We start from the raw sequence: 21,483 nt of genomic DNA on the forward strand, positions 1-21,483 counted from the left end.
AGAGTTAGAGGGTCAAATGAAGATGAAAGAGATGTGTTTTCAGCTGTTTCTTGAAAATATGAAAGACTCAGCAGCTTGGATTGAGCTGGGCAGGTCATTCCACCAGGAGGGAACAGTTAATGTAGAAGTCCATGAAAGTTTTATCAGGTAGAATGCAAAATGTTTCAATGCAATTGAAATTGATTTCAGTCAAATGTAATTTATGCAATATTTCAAACCTTTAACCCACTTGGGAAAATCAACCCATGGCAACAGTTTAAAAGTAGCCCAATTCTGTGGAAAAAACGTGGACTTGGCAACCCTGAGCTAATTGACAAATATCTGACCTTGTAAGACGTGCTCCCTTTACACAGAGTGTGTGTGATTGCGAAATCGAAAGTGAAAGTAAACAGCGCAAACGCTCATTCAAAAATATTTAAATACACCGCATCCTGAGAGCGGCTCCCTGATGCGCCAAAATTATATACAATATTAGAATGTTTAAAGGAGTGGACACGAAAATCGCGGGAATGAAACGCATGTTGCGGGAACAGATGGTCAGAGATTCAGTGGGAGTGGAATTAAGAAAACAGCCGAATCCCGGACATTTTGGGCAATTAAGAAATCCCGGGCGGACGCATTTTTGTAGGTCCAAAAAGAGGACATGTCCGGGAAAAAGTGGATGTATGGTCACCCTAATTTATAATCTATTGCTAATCGATGTATTCTTTTTAAAGTAGCATATGGAACATATTTTCTGCCTCATTCTGTGACAAGAAGCTTCATCAGATCACAAAAGGAAGCATTTGACTGGTGTTATAAAAAGGTTATAATGTAGGCTACTCTTTTGATGGCAGAATGTGAAAACAACATGGACACTCTTGTTACTACAAAGATGTGTTGGATGTGTATTATTAGAGATTTCCGACTTGAGTTCACGTTTCTCAGTCGGGAAATTATTTTTCACGTGCGGTGCCAGTGATGATGCTTCTTACGTCCATTTCGGAGAACCAGAGGACAAATATTTCAATCGATCACTCAGACATGGCACCGAAATGAGGCACAGAAATCTACGTTCGGATTCGGTTCTAGTACATACCGGTTACATAGGTACCAGTGCCATATTGGTACCGGGTTTCGGTACCCATCCCTAATTTAGATACACACACAGTTATGGATTCTTTTGCTTTCGGTGTGAAAATTTTTTTGTTGGATTTCATACTGTCTATCGGAGGAAAAAAGGAGGGGGTCTTCGATTATAGTTTGGACAAAACAAATTAGCATTTTATCAGACGGAAACATTTTGTTTCACTTTAACTGTCCAAATGAAGACATTTGGTATGCATTTATTTTTTCCTTCAGGGTTTCATGTGACCTACTAGAGGAATCTTTGCTTTGATATGCGGCAGATCCTTGATTTAGCTCTGCTTCTTACGTCCATTTCGGAGAACCAGAGGACAAATATTTCAATCGATCACTCAGACATGGCACCGAAATGAGGCACAGAAATCTACGTTCGGATTCGGTTCTAGTACATACCGGTTACATAGGTACCAGTGCCATATTGGTACCGGGTTTCGGTACCCATCCCTAATTTAGATACACACACAGTTATGGATTCTTTTGCTTTCGGTGTGAAAATTTTTTTGTTGGATTTCATACTGTCTATCGGAGGAAAAAAGGAGGGGGTCTTCGATTATAGTTTGGACAAAACAAATTAGCATTTTATCAGACGGAAACATTTTGTTTCACTTTAACTGTCCAAATGAAGACATTTGGTATGCATTTATTTTTTCCTTCAGGGTTTCATGTGACCTACTAGAGGAATCTTTGCTTTGATATGCGGCAGATCCTTGATTTAGCTCCCAGCTCCTTTGAGATGTCTCTTAGAAATGCTGCCACTTTCTTTTTGGAAACCAAACACATTCTGTCACAGCAGTCTTGGTGGCTGTTTTGATGAATCCACGCAAAACCTGTAAATCGCACAAGAGGTATTCCTCTTTACCAAGCAAACGGCGGTATTTGCCACTTCAATCTATATTATTAATAACACAGTATTCCAAAGACAACTATTTTATAGTGTCACATTGCTGTAATTTAACCTGTGACTAGCTATTCATTTATTTTCCTAGACTAGAGCAAGAAAAAAATTCATTTTAGGTATAGAGATGATGCTATGTCATAAATTGCATAACATACAACAAATGCCACCAAAATAGACGCAAAAGAGCTTTCACAAGCAATTTTACAAACCGTAATGTGACATCTTTCAAAAATAGATAATACATTATTTTAAACAAAATATTTGGCAGGAATGGTTTGAAAAATTAAAAAAGGGCTTGGTGATGTCAGATAAAAGCCACTTCATAGACGGATCAAGTTATTATGATAAAAGCTTACAATTTTTTTTAACAGCTCTGTATAGTTTGTATAGGTTTATGAGAGTAAATAGCATCAATTATGATTTCATGTTGATTTTGACTGGTGCTCCACTGCATTTTATAACAACTGGAACTGCACTGATACTCGAGTCTACTCCTGTGAACAAGAGAAAAACAAATAGGCAAAATGGATGCTGTGCATTAGGTTTCTGGGAACCTCACAGCAGGGAAAGGCCACTTGCCCTGAGCTAAGAGAAGGCGGCTAATGTTTCATTTAGGGAGGCTCTACAAGAAGAATATTCAGCATTTAAAACAGCATTTTATATACTATTATGCTATGGAAAATACCAGTTTACAGAGGAAAAGGGTTTGCAAATGCAGACATTTATGGAGAAAATAAATGGAAAGAAGGTTTGAAGCATCCCAGACTAGCTTCATAATCAGTTTGTGATGGACAACTCTATCCCCTAACATGTGACTTTCAAACTGGAAAGTCTAAGGTTAAGGTTCTACACTTTAAAGATGAACCCACTTCACTCTCGAAAAGTAAAAGTGAGTCCTAAAAATTAAAAGGCATTTATAGCCAAACTGTGTGTAAAAAAACGATTTAGCAAATAAAACAGGACTGACAACCGTAGGCACATTACACTGGGTCACCTCCACCAGAATGTCCTACAGTCCCTGAATACATCAAACAAACATATTCTGCCTCTACACTACTCTTTATTATGGAGATATGATCCATTTATCAAAATGTAGTCCTCCCCCAAAGTGTGGGTCTTGCAGTGAGCCCAGTGGTATGAAAATGAAGTGTATCATAGAAGGAGTGACAGCAGGCCACATGAGGGAGAATTTAATAAATGAACGAGAATGGACACACTAAAACCTGACCGTGAATTATACATGAGGAAGGCAGAAACGATGAAGAGAGAGGCAAAGGCGAAACGAGGGACCCTAGCAAATCGAAGGGGGGAGCGGTTGGTCTCGGGGAGCCCACGTTTGACATTTCCAGGCTTTTTCTACGGGTTAATTAGCAGTTGATCCCTTTGTGCACGCCAAGCTGCCATTACGTTTTAAAAGCAGCATTGCTAGCTCAAAGTCCAATTACATTTAACATACAACTGAAGCATTAAACCAAACAGGAAATGTAAGTGACATCTCTACATTTCCCACTAATCTAAAAATATTCCAAATGGCATTTACTCCTCAATTTCTCAGAGTGACTCAGTCAGACTCCAGCTGGGCCAATTAGGTGTCGTAATTCTATGTTTCGTACAGAGTGTTTCGCTACTGCATATCAAAGTAAATACCTGACATTAAAAAACACGCTTGAAAGAAAGAAGCCATTTAGGGAACAGGTTGCAGCGTTCAGCTGACATCACAATCAAACTCGCTGATCAAAAACAATTTAATTTCATTAACGTCTCCCTGCAAAAACCAAACCAAAGTAAACGTGGGAATGAAACATGGCTTCAGTCGCACAATTAATTCCACCAGTCATCCTCAATTCAAGCTAGCAACGTCTGAGAAGACCGCAGCTCTGCAGGTTTAAATTCTCACAAAGGTTGTTCGTGCATATCAGCGCTTTCATGCGTGGCGGTGATGACTACATCACTATTGCTAATGGTGATGAGTGAGTATCTTGGGTAATGCTTTGTCTAACTTACATGCCTCCACTGATTCAGCACTGTAGAAATTCCTGACATACAATGAAAAACTGAAGCTATAGGCCTACTTTATAATGAAACTACACTTTAACACATTTTTTTTATCATGCTGAAGATTTTTATTCACTTTGTTTTTGTTCAGTTCACTGTAGACAAAACCTAACCCACACACACTGAAAATGTTTAAGCTACATTAGCATACTTTTGAAACTTAAACATTATCTATATTTTGAATCCCATCTTCCTTGATTCAAAACTTTCATCCAAAGTGCATAAAAAAAATTCTAAATTTTCTACATACACAATAATGCAAAAGACAATATAGCAACAAAGCACTGCTAACACCTGCATTCACCCACTTTTAGACTGTTCATCTTTCACCAGGAGAGCCATGGAATGAGGATTACAGGACTCCTGGTCCGCTTCCCTGTCATTACCCATTCTGCCCTGGGGGCATCTTGTGAACGGGAATCTGCAAACTTCAAAACAGATAGGAGAGTGCCAAGGGAGCACAATGCTAATTATCATTCCATATACATGGAAACTCTGAAACAACATGGTACAAAGGGTAGCATAATGCTGGAAGAACAACACCAGAATGTACATAGTGTGCATGGAAGGGATGCTTCATAATAAACAAAGGTAAAGCGGAGGTTGAGAAAGATGCTAGTCAGTGCTTGCGTTTTTGAAACCTAGTACTACAGCTACCTGAGACCGCTATGCTGTTGAAAACGATGCCCCGTTTCACACGCAGGCACACACTCGAACTTCTCACCTGCGATTAAAGGGCAGTGTGCTATCCAAACACACCAAGTAGCACTCAAAACAGAAGCAGCTCAGCAGGGTACACCAGTATGGCCATAAATGTCCACTCTAGTGCACATTTAACAGCCAATGCAGCATTAAACACACTCTAAATCAATAGAAACAAATGGTGACCGACTGAGGCCATCCATCAGACAAGTGTAGTGGGGCGAATACACACCCACACCCTTATAAACACACTCGCACTGACAATGAACCTCAACTGCCGTACGCTGAAGTCCCTACAGGAGTTTACAGTCTGCAGATAAACCATTCATTCATCCCTCAAACATGAGTTGCTCATGATGTCCGCCCTAGGCTAGTGATTTATGCAATAGTAAAACAATGACTGATACCCGAGATCTAATCCCCCCCTTTTTTCCTCCCTTTGCAGCCAGCTAGCGGGAGCACTTACGGTGCAGGTGCTCGGAAGCATAGTAATAGACATCCTCGTAACCCTCGTGATAATCCTCTTCCGGACGGTACTTTTTGCCCTTGCGTCTCCTGGACCTCCGGATCTGCTTGACAAAGCCAAGGAAGCGATCCATGCCTGCCCACCGCGTGCAGTCCCACTGATACAGGCACAGACCTCCGCACTCAGCCAGCGTGTGTGTGTGTGTGAAGGTGTGCGTTCTGTTTCACAAAGAGCACGGCTCCGAAAGATATCAGAGAGAGAAAGAAAAAGAGCGAGACAGAGACGGAGAGGGAGAGAAGCAGGGGTGGGGGGGGGGGGGGGGGGGGGAGGGGGGGGTAGGAGAGTGCCAAGGGAGCACAATGCTAACTATCATTCTGTATAGAGGAAAACTCTGAAATAACTTGAACTGGAAACAAATGAATGCATAATGCTGGAAGAACAACGGCGCACACACACAGGCACACACTCGAACTTCTCACCTGCGATTAAAGGGCAGTGTGCTATCCAAACACACCAAGTAGCACTCAAACAGCAGCAGCTCAGCAGTGTACACCAGTATGGCCATAAATGTCCACTCTAGTGTGCATTTAATGGCCAATGTAGCATTAAACACATTCTAAATCAATAGAAACAAATGGTGACCGACTGACACCATCCATCAGGCAAAGGTAATGGGGTGAAAACACAACCATATCCTTATAAACACACTCGCATTGACAAGGAACCTCAACTGCTGCACGCTAAAGTCTATCCAGGAGTTTATGGTCTGCAGATAAACAATTCATTCATCCCTCAAACATGAGCTGCTCATGATGTCCCCCCTTGGCTAGTGATTTATGCAATAGTAAAACAATGACTGATACCCAAGCTCTATCCCCCACTTTCTCCCTCCCTTCCCAGACAGCTAGCGGGAGCACTTACGGTGCAGGTGCTCGGAAGCATAGTAATAGACGTCCTCATAACCCTCATGATAATCCTCTTCTGGACGGTACTTTTTCCCCTTGCGTCTCCTGGACCTCCGGATCTGCTTGACAAAGCCAAGGAAGCGTTCCATGCCTGCCCACCGCGTGCAGTCCCACTGAAACAGGCGCAGACCGCCGCACTCAGCCAGCGTGCGTGTGAGAAGGTGTACGTTCTGTTTGACAAAGAGCACAGCACTGAAAGATCTCAGAGAGAGAAAGCGAAAGAGAGAGACAGAGGCAGAGAGGGAGAGAAGGAGGGGGAGGGAGGTGCAGGGGGAAGCAGCGGATCGCAATCAGCTGAAGAGGATGGGTCAAATATCAGTCTTCTCCGGTGCACCCATCTCCTTTAAGAAACCCGTGTGTAGAAGGGTCCTCAACCTACAGCTGAATGGGTCTTTGTGCATGCTTGCATGCACGTGTAGGTAAGGAAGAGTGTGCACAGGCTAGGAACAAGAGAGAGAGAGCAAGGGCAGGGGGAAAACACACAGGGAAGTGAGAAAGACACAAAGTTCAAAGGAACTGGCAGCAAGGCGAGGAATCCTTGGGCTATGCCTTTGTCTCATTCCAGAGTGGAAAAGGGGTGGGGATTTAGTCTGCCTTTAAAATAAGCATGAGTGTTTATCAGTGTAAGAATGAACAAAGTAACGCTGCACCAGTGGGGTGTGGATGGAAACCCTTGAGGGGCTCTCCTGAAATTTCATTGCGATAATTCCACAAGATGGAAGGGGCACTGTGGTCACGTGTAGCTGGCATGGCACTGACAAAAAGCTGATAGGATTACAACACTCTCTAATTCACCGCCAACACCAGCCTAGCCAATCGGCGCTGCCTGGATCAGCAGTTAATAGCATTAATGGGGCTAGAGGACTTGTTAATTGAGCAGTTGGCAAACAATGACACCCAAGTGTGTGTCAGTAACTCATTCATTCAGTGGGGGTGTGTGCCACGTCACCCCAGGGCGATAACAGAACTCCCGAGAGACTACCATTGCCATTGTGCAGATGCCATTCTACTGCCTTGACACTAAGAAAAATAGTCATTGTGTGTTCCAACCTATCTGTACTTTTCTTCCCAGTAGTGGAGATGGACAATCTCATCAAAAACACCCTCTGATTCTTCACCCTATGGAATCACCCCGTTTATCTCATTGTGATTGGATGGCTGAGCTAGATCACTGTGGTCTAAAACACATCATGGGAGAATAAAACCTTTCACAGAAGCCTCACTCGTCATACGTGAGTGTCTTTTTCTGTGGTGTTGAGCCTGTTCTTTGTGCAACACAGCAGGGGGGCTTTCTTTGTCTTTGTTTGTCTCATGAAAAGCACGTAGTAGGAGGTTAAATCCCACTCCTCTGGATTACTCCTTTTTTGATGTTGTGATTTTCATTTAGCAGTTGTGGCCATGTTTTCACACGTTAAGGATTAAATATGCATTATTTGGTTTGTCCCTGTGGTTCTGGTAGGAGGGAGAGAAAGGAGAAAAGGAGGGTCAGATTGGAGCATTCATCTAGTGGCAAAATGTGGACTTGACATAGGCTAAATAATAATAATAATTATCCATTACATTTATATAGCGCCTTTCTTGGCACTCAAAGCGCTTTACATTGTGAGAGGGAGTCCACCACCAGTGTGCAGCATCCACCTAGATGATGCGATGGCAGCCATAGTGTGCCAGAACGCCCACCACCCAACAGCTTATTGGTGGAGAGGAGACAGAGTGATGAAGCCAATCAGTAGATATGGGGATTGTTAGGAGGCCATGATGGTCAGAGGCCAATGGGCAAATTTGGCCAGGATGCCGAGGTCACACCTCTACTCTTTTCGAAAGGTATCCTGGGATTTTTAATGACCACAGAGTGTCAAGACCTCGCTTTAACGTCTCATCCAAAGGACGGTGCTTATTGACAGTATAGTGTCCCAATCACTATACTGGGGCGCTAGGACCCACACAGACCACAGGGTGAGCACCCCCTGCTGGCCTCACTAGCACCTCTTCCAGCAGCAACCTAGTTTTCCCAGGAGGTCTCCCATCCAGGTACTGACCAGGCTCAAGCCTGCTTAGCTTCAGTGGGTGATTAGTCTTGGGCTACAGGGTGATATAGCATAGTATCATTACTTCTACTATGCTTCTTTATTATATTGACAGCCCATTTGCAGCTGTACTAGAGCTTGCTGCATGATTCTCAAAAATCCTCAAACACTGACAAAACAGTCTATTTTTAGAAGAGGCTGTCAAAAATCATTTCAGCAATTAGAATAAAGTCCATACAGATAGGATCTAAACTTCTTATCAAATAGGACATTGCCTCTCTGATTGTTTACTGATGAGCAAACACATGCTTTCTCATCAGGGAATGGTGCATCCTGGGAATTCACAGCTCCCACAATTTGAAGACCCAGACTTGTTTATCCAATCTGTGTGCCACCTGAGGCAATCAATGCACATTCAACAGATTCATTATTGTTTCAGGAAATACAAAAATCCAGAGCAATCTAGCTAGCGGGTGGGGCTTTAATTAGCTATGTGGTCGCCATACCTGTAATTAGACATCCTGCGTCCTCCGAGTAAGACTGAGTTTGGATTCAGGGCAGCTGCTCTTTGCAAAACTGCAGAACAGAGGCAGTATTCTCTAGCAGGGACGTATGAATCAGCATGAGGAGAGTTACTTTACAAAATAATTCTCTGCTTTTTTGGAGATGTGAAATTCACAATGCCGTAACTATTATTATTCATGAGGTAAGTGCATTGTAATTAAGACTATAACTAGGAGATGGTATAATTAGGACTAATTCACTATATTTCATAATATTCCATCTGGTACTTTGGAGTAAGAGCTGCAATGTGAAGTGTCAAGGAGTAATAATGTTTTGATGGTTTGCGCTTGTATGTTATGAGGATTGTGGCAGTGTTCCAGGTGTGAGTCTCTTCTGAGATTGTTTTCAGATAAACCACTGCAGTAAAAGCCAGCTTTAAACACAGAGTCTGTGCCAAGCTCTTAGCATCCCTGCACCTAGTCAGAGCTGAGCATTTGCTGCAGTCACTCTTTCTCCTGTCCAGCTCACAAACCCAAAATATAACTTTGTGTCTTATTTCTTCTTTGGCTCAATTCCATTTGTATGGTAAATGTTGCGGTAGGTGCAGAGCTGCATTGGGAGTCATTTTTAATGGCTGCATGATGACTTCCCTTAAAGGAACAGTTCACCCACAAATAAAAATCGAAATTTCTTTTTTACTCATGCTCATGGCATGTCCAACAGTTTCATTTCGTTGGAGTCTTTGGAACACAAATTAAGATGACAATTTTTGATGACTATTTTAACGATGTCCTTACCTTTCTGGGCCTTAAATGTGGTAGTTGCGTTGCTGTCTATGCGGGGTCAGAAAGCTCTTGGATTTCATCAAAAATATCTTAATTTGTGTGCTGAAGATGAATGAAGGTCTTACGGGTTTGGAACGACATGAGGGTGAGTAATTAATGACAGAATTTTCATTTTTAGGTGAACTAACCCTTTAAGATCTTTTCAAAGAATTAGTTGATTCATTTTAAAAATGGTCTGAATTAACTTAAATTTTGGTCAGTTCAACATAAAGCTTTTGAATGGCCCTTGAATACTTATCACTTTTATGGTGTTATTATGGCAAAGTCCTCATTCAGTTATGTCATACAAAAAACAGAGAGGCCAGTGCAGTCCTAATATGTGAGGGAGGATAAGTGATTACAGTATTTTCATTGTTAAAATTGAACTACTTCAGCAGTGAAAGCAGACTGAAAGCAGACTGAAAGTAGACTTAAAGTGTGTGTGTGTGTGTGTGTGTGTGTGTGTATGAGCAATCCAGGCAGAACTTCTTAAAATCCTCACTTGTGCATCCATTTGAGCGTGAACTGCCTGAGGCTTTTTCTGGAACCAGGGCTGTGCCAGTTTGTTGCAATATGGTAGCTCCTCTTTGGAAGCAAGTCCATTGCCTGGGTAGAAAAAAGGCTGTCCAGACACTACATCTGCTATGAGCAAATGCTTCAGACGACTGAAACAGCCTCTCAGTAGAGAGAGGAGGATGCTGACAGGTTAAACGGTTGTGTTTTCACAGTTATTTGAACTCAGGCATTGAGAAGTCATGCAGGATTGCCGAGTCAAGTGTTTCACACATTCACAAACAAACCAACCCACACAAACGTAAATTCAGCCTTCTTGAATGTTCCACCCTCTTTCCCAGTGCCCACAGTCTCCCTCTCACGGTTGAATGAAGCTCTCCCTTTACTAATTTATCACATCTGCAAGGTCTACATTTGTTCTGCCCTTAGCAAATTCCATAAAGTAGGTCTATTTTCATCCCTTCTGCTCTAGACTCTTCCTCATTCAAGATGGCAGTTCTGCTTGGAGTGAAAAAAAACAACACTGGACCTGATGACTGGCACTTTGTAGGTTGCAGGTTCCAGGTTCTATCCTCACAAGGAGGATCACCTTTGCCCATGGCAAGGTATTTAACTCCAAGTTGCTACAGGGGAGAGTTGTCATAGTAAAAAGTTAATTGTGCAGTTTTATGGTGACATTTAGGTGTGCCAAATTCTAATTAAACTAATAAACTAATTTTTTTGCCAATGGCAGGTGAGCTTAGAAAATGTATTTATTCTTAATATTTATTACTGACCGTAAAACTGTACTTCATTATTTTATTTTATTTTCAAGAGAGGTGACAGGAAATGATAGGCAGAGGATGGTTTGATTTGATTGACTTAACATTAGATTATCATTCTAACAACTCAACCATGTTTTATGCTGCTAATACTATTAGTTTCAAATAAGGTTATTAGGTCTGCTGGTTAAAAATGAGTTTTTATTCTTGTTGAAGTCTTAGCAAGTGTTAACTGTGGACTACAATGCATAAAAGTCATAGAAGCAATTTTGAGAAAACAAATAAAGATTCTATACTGTGACTACAGGAAGGTATCAGATGTTAGAAATCAAATGTCAGTCAGAGCAACATCTCTGAAACAGCAGTAAAACTGTATGAATGTTCCTCCTCTGGTCTCAGATTAGAGTAGACAGGAATGTTACTTACTCATCCACAATGTCTCTGCTATAACAGTGAATGTGGAGCTCATGGCATTTTGAAAGCCTTATCTTGCCTACTTGTCAATCTTCCATTATGACAGGCCTGATGTACTGTTATTACAAGAACAGCAGCATTTTAGAGTGCAGGTCTGAGCATGGATCAGCTAATGGAAGAGTTTAAAGGTCAGGCCTAAATGCTCTCCGAGATGTGAAATATTCCAAGATCTCCATTGATGTTGTCATTACCTTAGTACTTAATCCTTGTGTCAGTTCCTTTCCGAGCCTCACATCAACATTAGAGGTCGACCGATTGATCGGCCGGCCGATAAATCAGCCGATTTTTTGCATTTTTTAATTAATTGGCATTGGCCGATTGTGCTGCAAATTAGGCCGATTTATAGGCAGGCGCATCTGCGGGCAGCTAAGCGTTGTTGCGGAACGGCGGAGAATCTCTCTCTGGCTGCGTGAGCAGCTCACATTCTGCAGCTGTTCTGGTTCATATACAGCTTCAGCTAATAATGGCAGGGCAAAACAGACCGTTTCGAAAGCGTAATTACATTTTACCCTACTAGAATTGATGCCGGAAAGTTATCATATTCATAAGTGCAACAAGTCATTTGCATGTGAAAGTAGAAACATGCAATTCAGGCGAAACTTCTGGGCTGATTATAACGTGCACGTCAACTTTCCTCATGAAATGTGTGTGCAGGTCCAACAAAAGCCTCCACGATGTCATCGCTCGTGGCCAGTGCACTCTTAAGCAGTTATGAGCAGCAGGCTGTGTAATATGTGTGAACTTTTATTTTTGTTATCTCTTGGCCATTTGACTTATAGCAGTGTCCAGCGTTTCCCATACATTGAGTTATTACTTCGTTGAATAAAATGCAGCGCTGGTGTTTTTATATGAATATATCTTTGAAAAGAACCAACCGTCTTCAGAAAAGCTTAGATGTCATTTTCATTTCATTTTTCTGTAATGCCTGATAAAGTAGCGTTTGTGAGCACAGTGCTTATTAGACTACAGCCGTTACTGGGGAAACCGCTATATCTCCCGCTCCAGCAGTGCCTCCAGCTAGCAGAGAATCAATTTGCATTTGCAAGTCTGTGGGAAACACTGGTGTCTGTCAGCAAACATAGACAAAAAGCATGCTTTCAAACTGTTTTGAGAAGGTGCTTAAGTTTTGAGCCATGTATTATTACTCTGAATTAGGCTACTACTACTATTACTATCTTGTCCCCTGCAATAATCATTTACTCAAACTCAATTTTATGAGATGAAGGGGGAAAAAAAAGGAAATTGGCCAAACATATCGGCAAAAAAAAATCGGCGTCATATATCGGCTGCCCTGATGTCTAAATATCGGCAATGGCGTCGGCCAGTGAAAAACCCATATCAGTCGACCTCTAATCAACATGTGATTAGGAAGAACCTCTCAATGGTTTATTCTTTCAGGTCGAGATGATGGGGAGACCCAGAGGCGATTTGCCATCAAAAACTCATCAAGCTCACCAACTATCTCTGATTGAAAGGAGCTATCGCAGACCTGTTCATGAACGTTGATAAGAAGTAAAAAGTGTCAGAATGACACGAATAGAAAGAGTGCAAGCAAGAAAATAGGATGAAAGTATGCATCTTTAAGCATAGCACTGGTGTCAAATGAGGGCAGAAGAAGAAAAATCGAAGGATTTACTCGTTCACGCCTGCCCTCTGATTAATTTCACGCACAGACGGCTAATGTTAGCCAAAGCCTTATGGGCTGACACTGGCCTTCATTCAACCTTAAAAAGCAATGTGCAGAACAAACCTGTGACCTTCCCACCCTCTAGTGGGCGTTCTCTAGCACTATAGGAGCAGAGGCAGATAAATATCCTTAAATCATTTAAATTCAACTGTGGGTCTCCCCTTTTCATGCATGGAAGGTTAAATAGACAATCAAGGTAATTATGTATTAGATTAACAGAGCACTGAAAGGCCAATAAAGTAACATATGATTAACAAATGACATATGCATGGGAAATAACAATTGAAGATAGCTAATTCTGCACTTTATAAGAGGTTCAACTCAGCGTCTTGTGATTTACTTTTGAAACATGACTTCAGACAGTGTACATGAAATATTCCCAAATAAATCAATCTCAAATAAAAATCCAAATTAAACCCTGTCAATAATTTGTGAATCGAATCAGAAAATCAATGACAATAAAAGGAGTCACACTGCCTGGAGAGACTGAGCGAGCCAAATATATCCAGTAAACAGCTTTGGATGCATTTCATAGTGGGAATCCTTTTATTGATAGCAGGCATGTGAGAGGCGTTCACTGCAGAAACTCATTTTAAAGATGTATGTGGAAAAGAAGCTGAGAGCGAGCATGCAGATGGTGACGACTCTGAATAAAACATGAGGGGAGAGTGACACAGACTGCTAAAAATCACATTCGGATCAGAGCACAGATTCAACATGTCACAAACAGCATTTCCAAAAGCAAAGACATCAAGTGAAAGTATCCAAATCCTGTTTGGGACATCTCGTCTGACCCAGGCTGACCTTGGGATGCCAGTTTTGTCCCCTGAAGCAGTCAACCTTTTCAACTGCCATCAAACAACTGCCAGTATTGTGCTATAACTGTGAGCGTGTGTACTTCTACAACACATCCTGTAGGCACTCACATTCCCTAGGCACCCCCTATGTGTCATTCCTGACAGAGGGAGAAATCCTCCGACAGGCTTGACAGACATGTCCACATTATTAATGTACGTGACATGACTTCAAATGGATTCTATTGTTTTCCTCAAGCCTGTCAGTGACAACACAAAATTCAGCTTGGTATTTGGCACTTTCAATGGCTAAAAAAATAAGGAGCCATTCCTACGGTATGCATTGTTTGGAATAGTCTGCCTTGAAGGGTATTTTTAGAAATTGACCTAAGATAGCTTCTTATCCTGCCTTTAAGGCACAAAAGGTCTACAAACAGTCAGACTTGTTGCAAATGTCTTATAAATAAACTTGTAAATACAAAACTATTGAAAAATAGTGCAATTGAATAAAACAACAAAACAATGAAGGTAAACTGAAATGTTTGTGATCTGAGCATTATTATTTAAATTGACCAATTTTTGCAATGTCCTCTCGAGGAACCTTCTGTATGACAGATGATTCTGTATAATGCTGGATTAAATAAACACGCTCACCGTTGTTCATTAACTAACACCCTCTCTCGCAGCAGACGCAAAGTGCTCCACAACAGGCAGAGGCATCTGATTAACAGTGTTTTATTGTGCATGAAGCCTCCTCGAGCTCTCTGGGAAAGACTCCAATTGCCAAAAGTGCCAATTTGTTGACTGACAGTTAACATTTCCTCACAATCATAGGTCGTTCACACTGTGCCTGAACTGTCATCACAACCCATACGTAGATACATTTGTGTAGACCATGTCTCAAAATGAGATGTGACACTCTCAGACAGTCTACATTTCTGAAAGGTGAACACATTTGGAAATCACCAAAAGGACATTTATTGGGTACTGTATTGCAAAAAAATCAACTATGGACAATAGTGATAAGCTGATAATTATTTATGTTATGACCACCAACTTTAAAGTGATAGTTCACCCAAAAATGAAAATTCTGCCATTAATTACTCATCCGCATGTCGTTCCAAACCCATAAGACCTTCGTTCATCTTCAGAACACAAATTAAGATATTTTTGATGAAATCCGAGAGTTTTCTGACCCTGCATGGGCAGCAACGGAACCACGTTCAAGGCCCAGAAACATAGTAAAGACATCATTAAAATAGACGCTTGTGTGTGGTACTGTCATGAACACGCATCGAATTCTGACATGGAAGAGAAGAAATTGTTGAATATAGTTGCTATTTTTGTTTTCTTTGTGAACAAAAAGTATTCTCGTAGCTTCATAAAATTAAGGTTGAACCACGATGTCACATGGACTATTTTAACAATGCCATTGCTACCTTTCTGGGACTTGAACATGGCAGTTCTGTTGCTGTCTCTATGCAGGGTCCGAAAGCTCTCAGATTTCATCAAAAATATCTTAAAGGGGTCATATGATGCGATTTCAATTTTTCCTTTCTCTTTGAAGAGTTACAAGCTCTTGGTGCATAAAGAAGATCTGTAAAGTTGCAAAGACTAAAGTCTCAAATCCAAAGAGATATTCTTCATAAAAAGTTAAGAGTCAACCACGCCTACCTAAAACGGCTCGTTCTAACACGCCCCCACATGTCTACGTCACGATGTGGGAAGATTTGCATAACGCCACCCAAATGTTCACGCAAAGAAAGAAGGTGTAACTTTTATTCTTGCTGTAGTATTGTTGCTGCCGCCATGTCGAGACTCTGTGTGTTTCGTTGTGATAACAGATGATAGGAGGATGATATCCGCTTCGTCATGCCTGGAGCTGATCCGTGCTGGTCGCTGAGGAAATACATCAACATCGTGCTGTGGATCGCCGGATCGGCTTTCACCATGGACGAAGCGGAGTCCAGCCCGGGGTCGTCGAATTCTCAAGCCCGCCCGCCGCCGCTCACTCTAGCCCACCGTGTGCTTCGTTGTGAAAGCGAAACTACTTTGTTTGGGGTCTTCCAAAAGAGGACATGACTAGAAATCAGTGGTTAAGTTGTATTTACAACACTGTTCCAGAACAGTTCAACACAAATATTCATTTGTGTGCAGCACATTTTATGGAGGACTGTTTCCTGATCCTGGAAGAGTAGACTACAATGCCAGACTGTAAGTACGTTTTCATTTAAAGGATTTGCCACTGACGATTCAAACGCGAGTTTTGAGCAGTGTAGAGTAGCGCTTGTTTGTCATTTCTCCGATCACAAATGCAGACATGGTTTTATGTTTGTGTGGCATGATGCAACGCAACGCGTAAAAAGACAGTATAAGTCATTATAATCCGTAATTATGTCCCCACTGGATGCAACAAATGCCTAGTTTATAATGGGTTTTAATGTTTTTGAATCGTCACTCCGGGACACGGCCTGACAGTATGGTAAGGGGCGTAACATTTCTGTCACATGCTTGAGGTATTTGGCCAATCACAATGCATTGGATAGCTGGCCAATCACAGCACACCTTGCTTTTCAGACCGATGAGCTTTGTAAAAATTGACGCGTTTCAGAAAGGCGGGACATAGAGGAGAAACAATAATGTACAGTATGTGGAAAATATTGTTTTTTTTTTTACTTTTAAACCGCATAAACACATTTCATTACACCAAATAATGTTCTTTTTAGCAACATCATATGACCCCTTTAATTTGTGTTCCAAAGATGAACAAAGGTCTTACGGGTTTGGAACGAAATTAGGGAAACGAGTAAGTAATTACGAAATGAGTAATTAATGACAGAATTTTCATTTTTGGGTGAACTATCCCTTTAAATAGTGGATAATAAAGTCTTACATAATTTCAATTCTAAAAATTTTTAAATACAAATAAATTCATTTAATTACCAAATTTCAGAAATGAGCATGCACAATTAAACATCCAATATCAACCAACTGAATAAAATAATTTTTACCCCACGTAACATGAAATAAAAACACGTCTTACTTTTGTTACTGGCGTCTCTCGCCTGAATGGCTATGGAGGAGAACATAACCGTCTAGACACCGGCCTGCTTTTGTCAGACAACACTACTACTATAAAAGCATCACATGACTTATATATAAACCCAGCACAGACGGTAGTATCTCTCCCTTGGGATAGATGCTGTCATTTCGAAGACATTAAGTCTTCACGTGGCACACTGTTTTTGTATCGTGAGGAATGTCTTTGTGACGCGATGCCCTGTAGGCCACTATAGTTTCATCTGCCGCAGTAAACACAATCATTCCTCTGTCTGAGGAGCATGCCATCGCCACGATCTGTCTTCGGCTGTTGCGCCAATATATCGATTCGACATAACCTGCCTAATGGAGTGTGATGCGGCTCAAGCTCCACTGGGGAGTAAGAAAAATTACAAGCACCTCAGATGTCTCTTGATTTTATTTTATGTTAAATTAAAACCACACAACGATGCTACATTTCATCTGCTTTTTCCAACCCCTAGATGTTCATTGTGAAGATATAAAAGATGTGAAGATGTAAATGTGATGATTTGCCAGAATATAAAGTGACTCTGCTGCAGGCATCTGCTGCGGTGTGAAGAGGGAAAGGTACCACCTCTGCTGCTGGTGGGTCTAAAAATATATGTTCACGATCATAATAGACCTCTTGATAGTTCATGTTATTGTACCACATACTTGTAGATGAATACACAGATATGCAGGGGCATAGCGAGTGACAAACCAGTGTGAAAATGTCATGAGATAAGTGTTTAAAACAGGTAAACAATCTGCAGCATACAACTTCTCACGGGGGAAATCTGTATTGCTTTGCTCTGTGGAAAACACAATTAAAAATGTCTCCGTCCATACAAAGAAAGTCAGTGGAGTCCAGTGATGTTTTGGACCCCATTGACTTTCATTGTCTGTGTGTGTTCTGCAGAAGAAAGAAAGCCATACTTGTTTGGAATGATATTTTTGGGTTTAATTAGCATGTCATGTCACAAAACAATTCTACAAACATCTTACTAAGTAAGAATCCTGTCCAAGGATTCTTGAACAGCAAAAAATATTAAACAGTCATGCATTTCCTCTCCTTTCCTGTTTGAATGTGGTCATTACCTCATCTTTTGAACAATAGAGCTGTAAACGCTCATTGTTTTAACAGCCCTAGGCGTTTATTAAAACAGCATTTGTTGGGTTTGAGCATACTAGGACAAAAGAAAAAATTCAGCCTATAATTAGTTATAAATTATAAACTAATTATGCTGAGGGGGGGATTTTAAAGAATAAATTGCACCAATTGATTTATCTAATTCACTAAAGGAATTATCGAAATTGGGCTCAAACAGCTCAAACACACACAAAATCTGTGTTGAATGGAATTTGTAGTGGAAACAGAAAATGCAGACTACTGCAATATGGCGTATTTCACTGAGACTGTTCAGCATCACAATGTGTGTGTTCGGTTTGTATGAGTGTATATGGTTCTGTACAGGTTGTGAATGAAAGGGAACAATCTCAGCTTTAGAATGCATGCCTTTCTTTACTTTTAACTTGGGATAGCAATCCCACTTACAATACAATTCAAACAATCCTATTAACTGCAGTCGAGCAAAGCTGTTCTTACAATCAATTAAGGTGCAGGGAACTCATCCAAGACATCTTCCTAGATTTAGCATGCTGGTGGACGTTCCATAAATGTCATTTCCGTCTTTGAAATAGAACTAAGCAGATTTCCAACAAGTTCAGATCAGGTGCATTGACCGTGAAAAACGGCACACATGATTGGCTTGGCAGTCCTGTGGACACAACAGGAAAATATTTGCTAAATGCACACACTCTCAGCAAGCTAAAAGCTGTGATAACAAATAGCATCAGCGCATGTATTTTTTTTCTTTTTGCAAATATGATTCTAATCCTTTTTAAGGCATGAAATGAACAAACTGATGTGAGGTCGACACTATGTCTGCCAGTCTGAAGAATTGCCATTTTACATCAAACTGTGATAGTGTTCCCAGGACAAGAGTCTGTCTGAATTTTGCTGAACAGCCTAGAATAAGCTATTTAATGACAGATTCAACTGTGACAACTTGCAGCATGGCATAATGCTCATCTACAGTATGTGTGATGTATAACTCACTTTTTTTCACCCCTGAGCAATACCAGTAGAAAAGTTCAACAGCGATTTTGTAACCAAGACTTTAATGTATGTTTCTATAACAGAAATTGACTTGCAAAAATAAACCCACCCTGTGAAAACTAGCCTCACAACAGATGATAAAAGTACATGTAGAATAACTATCCTACACTTCTCACTTTACAAAACGGCAGCAAGGACATTATAAAAGACCCAGTCAATGAAACATCACAGGCCTTGTATTGGTGGGGACCTTGAAATCTTTGAGGACAAAAAAACAGAAACTCATTTCAGGTGACTTGCATTAGGCTGCATTAGAGAAACTTTATCACTGGCATCTAGACATTGACTGAAATACATCTAACAGGGCAGGAGTCCCTGAGAATTAAAGTTAAAACTATTTAGTGTACAAGCCTCCTCAACTTGGAAAAAGGAAATACTGCATAGATCATTCACACTGCCAAATATTTAGGCCCCGTTCCCAACGGATCATATATTACAGCTCATAATTGCTCACTTTGTTTCCTTACTCAGCTGGCTCTGATTTTTAACACTTCAGAAACTCCCAGCTTTCAGTATGCCAAAGTCAGCTGCACGCCGTAAGTCAGACAGCATCAATTTAACAGTTACAGATATGGAAGGCAAAATCTTCTGAGATCATGAATAAATCACACAGTGGACAAAAAGAATATGAAATGATGCGAAATCTATGAAAAGACTGTACACACACAACTGGTGGGCCTGGTGACACTGGTTGCCCAAGTAAGTCTTGCTGGTTGAGGTAGATAAGCAGCAGTGATGGCATTTAGTATGAATAAAACTTCCAGCAAGGTGCATTTGAGATAAAGCCTGTTGGAATCAGCCAGGCTGGAAAGTGATACACCAGCAAAGAAAGAGCAATTTGCTCCTTTTATGGTTCCAAGTACACTGATCAGATCAAGAGCTGCATATTACTGCAGCAGTATGCAATCATACCTCAGACGCTCAAGTCTGGCCAATGCCCAGACTTTTGAGGGGCTGGGAATGAAATGAAGAGCAAAATAAGACAAATATCATAAAAGAACATCCCTTTAGACATAATACTCGGAGAGCTTTATAGAACACTGGCTTAGCTTCAATGGACAGAAACAAAAATTAGCAAAGATGTCTGTGTGCAGCAGACAGGTTGTTAAAACAATAGGTTGATACAGGTCAAAAGTCAAAACAACAGGTGTAAATAGCATATGCATGCTATTAAAGTATTCTGGGATCCTTCGCATTAAATTTTTACTCAAGATTGTTAATGCTGTCTATACTATAACCTACTTTACCTATCTTTTTTCATTTTTGACTAAAATTGAATCACAGATTAAAGTGATTATTACGTTTTGAATATGGATATTTTTCTTACAAAACACATCAATTCACTACAGGAGGCCTTTGTTCACCCCCGGAGCAGTGAGAGACACTTTTTTTTATGGATGGGCGCATTTTATTCAAGTTCTTTTGGACTGATGCACTGCAACACCCGCTGAGTGCCATTAAACAGCTTGAAAGATCAAAGACAATTTTTTATATAACTCCGACTGGATTTGTCTGAAAGAAGAAAGTCATATACACCTAGGATGACTTGAGGATGAGTAATTTATGGACTAATTCTCATTTTTGGGTGAACTAACCCTTTAATGCTATTTAATGCTATTACAACACACAGTGGGATAAAGTGATATGATTGGGTAGCGAAGAATGAATATTTATGAGAATATACATGTGGTATGATAGATTGTTCTTAGAGAAAAGGAGATGTATGAAAGCATGAATATATCATGCTTGTCTGTGATCATATCATCTCTACCATAAAAATGCCATATACAGTAGCTAAAACAAATACAGTAAAACCTTCATAATTGCATAACTACATTATGACCCTAGAAACACAATACTGCTAAGCAAGCATTAAATTAATTATCAATTGATTTAAAATATTATACTGTTGAGAGAATGAATATACAACTATACACTGTAAAAAATCCAATTAACAAAATGTTGGAAGGGCAAAAATAATTAAGTTGAGCTAATTTTATTGCTTGGGCTTAGTTGAGAGGACATATTATATTAAGTCTACTCAAATATATTTGAAAAACATTGAATGAACGGTTATTTTCAAATCCAGTCAACAATTAGCTATGCTAATGTTGACTAAACTAATAAAAACTAATCCAGCCAACACTGAGATAATTCTGCACGTGCACGAGCCTGAGTGAAGTCATGAGTGAAACAGTGCAATCTTGTCAAGTTCAGCTAAGTGCCACTAAATAAATGTTATTTTTTAGACTAAATTTATCGACAAAAACATACAGCATATCCGATGTTTTTGAGTGGATATTTAGAAGTGTTTTATAAGTCGTGTGTCCGAAGAAAAATGAATATTTAGGCTATGTTAAATGTATGTCAAGTTCACGCGTCAGGTAAGTGGAACTGAATTTGTACTTAGACTGAATTGATCAATACTTGTATATTAAAAAAAGGTGTA

General features: G+C 40.4%; 1 protein-coding gene across 1 annotated transcript in view; it reads right to left on the bottom strand.

The window, feature by feature from the left end:
* LOC107587171 (glutamate receptor-interacting protein 1-like) overlaps positions 1–5,521 on the bottom strand; it is a 164,652-nt gene extending 159,131 nt beyond the window's left edge. Inside the window, exon 1 of the mRNA XM_016274838.1 lies at positions 5,247–5,521. Coding sequence (XP_016130324.1) covers positions 5,247–5,379 — 133 coding nt within the window. The 5' untranslated portion in view covers positions 5,380–5,521. The remainder of the gene's footprint in view (positions 1–5,246) is intronic.
* Between the last annotated feature and the right edge of the window lie 15,962 nt (positions 5,522–21,483).

This window comes from Sinocyclocheilus grahami, unplaced genomic scaffold (assembly GCF_001515645.1).
Source record: "Sinocyclocheilus grahami isolate Dianchi unplaced genomic scaffold, SAMN03320097.WGS_v1.1 scaffold90.1, whole genome shotgun sequence".
NCBI lineage: Eukaryota > Metazoa > Chordata > Actinopteri > Cypriniformes > Cyprinidae > Sinocyclocheilus > Sinocyclocheilus grahami.